General features: G+C 40.4%; 1 protein-coding gene across 1 annotated transcript; it reads left to right on the forward strand.

Annotated features, from left to right (window-relative positions):
* Window positions 1–753, forward strand: LOC130825006 (secreted RxLR effector protein 161-like). The gene has a single exon (XM_057690040.1). The coding sequence runs from the start codon at window positions 1–3 to the stop codon at window positions 751–753; it is 753 nt and encodes a 250-aa protein (XP_057546023.1).

Raw genomic sequence — 753 nt, forward strand, 5'->3', positions numbered from 1 at the left:
ATGGTAATGATTGGGAATAATGAGAGGGAGATAAAGGAGCTTAAGAGGAAATTATTCATGGAGTTCGAGATGAAGAATTTGGGGAACTTGAAGTACTTCCTTGGTATAGAAGTTTTCCGGTCCAAGAAGGGAATCTTCATCAATCAAAAGAAATATGTCTTAAATATGTTAGCAGAGGTAGGTATGCTTGACTGTAAACCAGCAGAAACACCAATCGTTGCTAATCATAAACTCCAGACAACACCTGGAGAAGAACCAGCTGACAAGGAGAAGTATCAAAAACTGGTGGGCAAACTGATCTATCTATCTCACACTAGACCCGACATATCATATGCAGTTGGGGTTGTGAGTCGATTCATGCACTTACTACAGATTCCACATATGGAAGCAGTGGTAAGAATCTTGAGATACTTGAAAGGCACAAGTGATAGAGGAGTCTTCTTTGGCAAAAACCATCACCTTGACCTCGTAGCTTATACAGATGCTGATTGGTCAGGTGATCGAGACAGTAGGAAATCTACATCTGGATACTTCACCCTTGTAGGGGGTAACTTGGTTACTTGGAGGAGTAAGAAACAGAAAGTAGTCGCATTATCAAGTGCAGAAGCAGAGTTCAGAGGGGTAGCAAAAGAAATAACAGAGATTCTATGTCTAAGAAAACTCTTATACGAACTCGACTTTCCGCCAACAGAAGCATGCAAGTTATTCTGTGACAATAAAGCAGCTATTGATATCTCAGAAAATCCAAGTTAG

Source organism: Amaranthus tricolor, chromosome 1, assembly GCF_026212465.1.
Source record: "Amaranthus tricolor cultivar Red isolate AtriRed21 chromosome 1, ASM2621246v1, whole genome shotgun sequence".
NCBI classification, from domain to species: domain Eukaryota; kingdom Viridiplantae; phylum Streptophyta; class Magnoliopsida; order Caryophyllales; family Amaranthaceae; genus Amaranthus; species Amaranthus tricolor.

What these genes read in the sequence shown, in the direction of transcription:
- LOC130825006 (XM_057690040.1), top strand. Translation starts at nt 1, where the DNA reads ATGGTAATGATTGGGAATAATGAGAGGGAGATAAAGGAGCTTAAGAGG.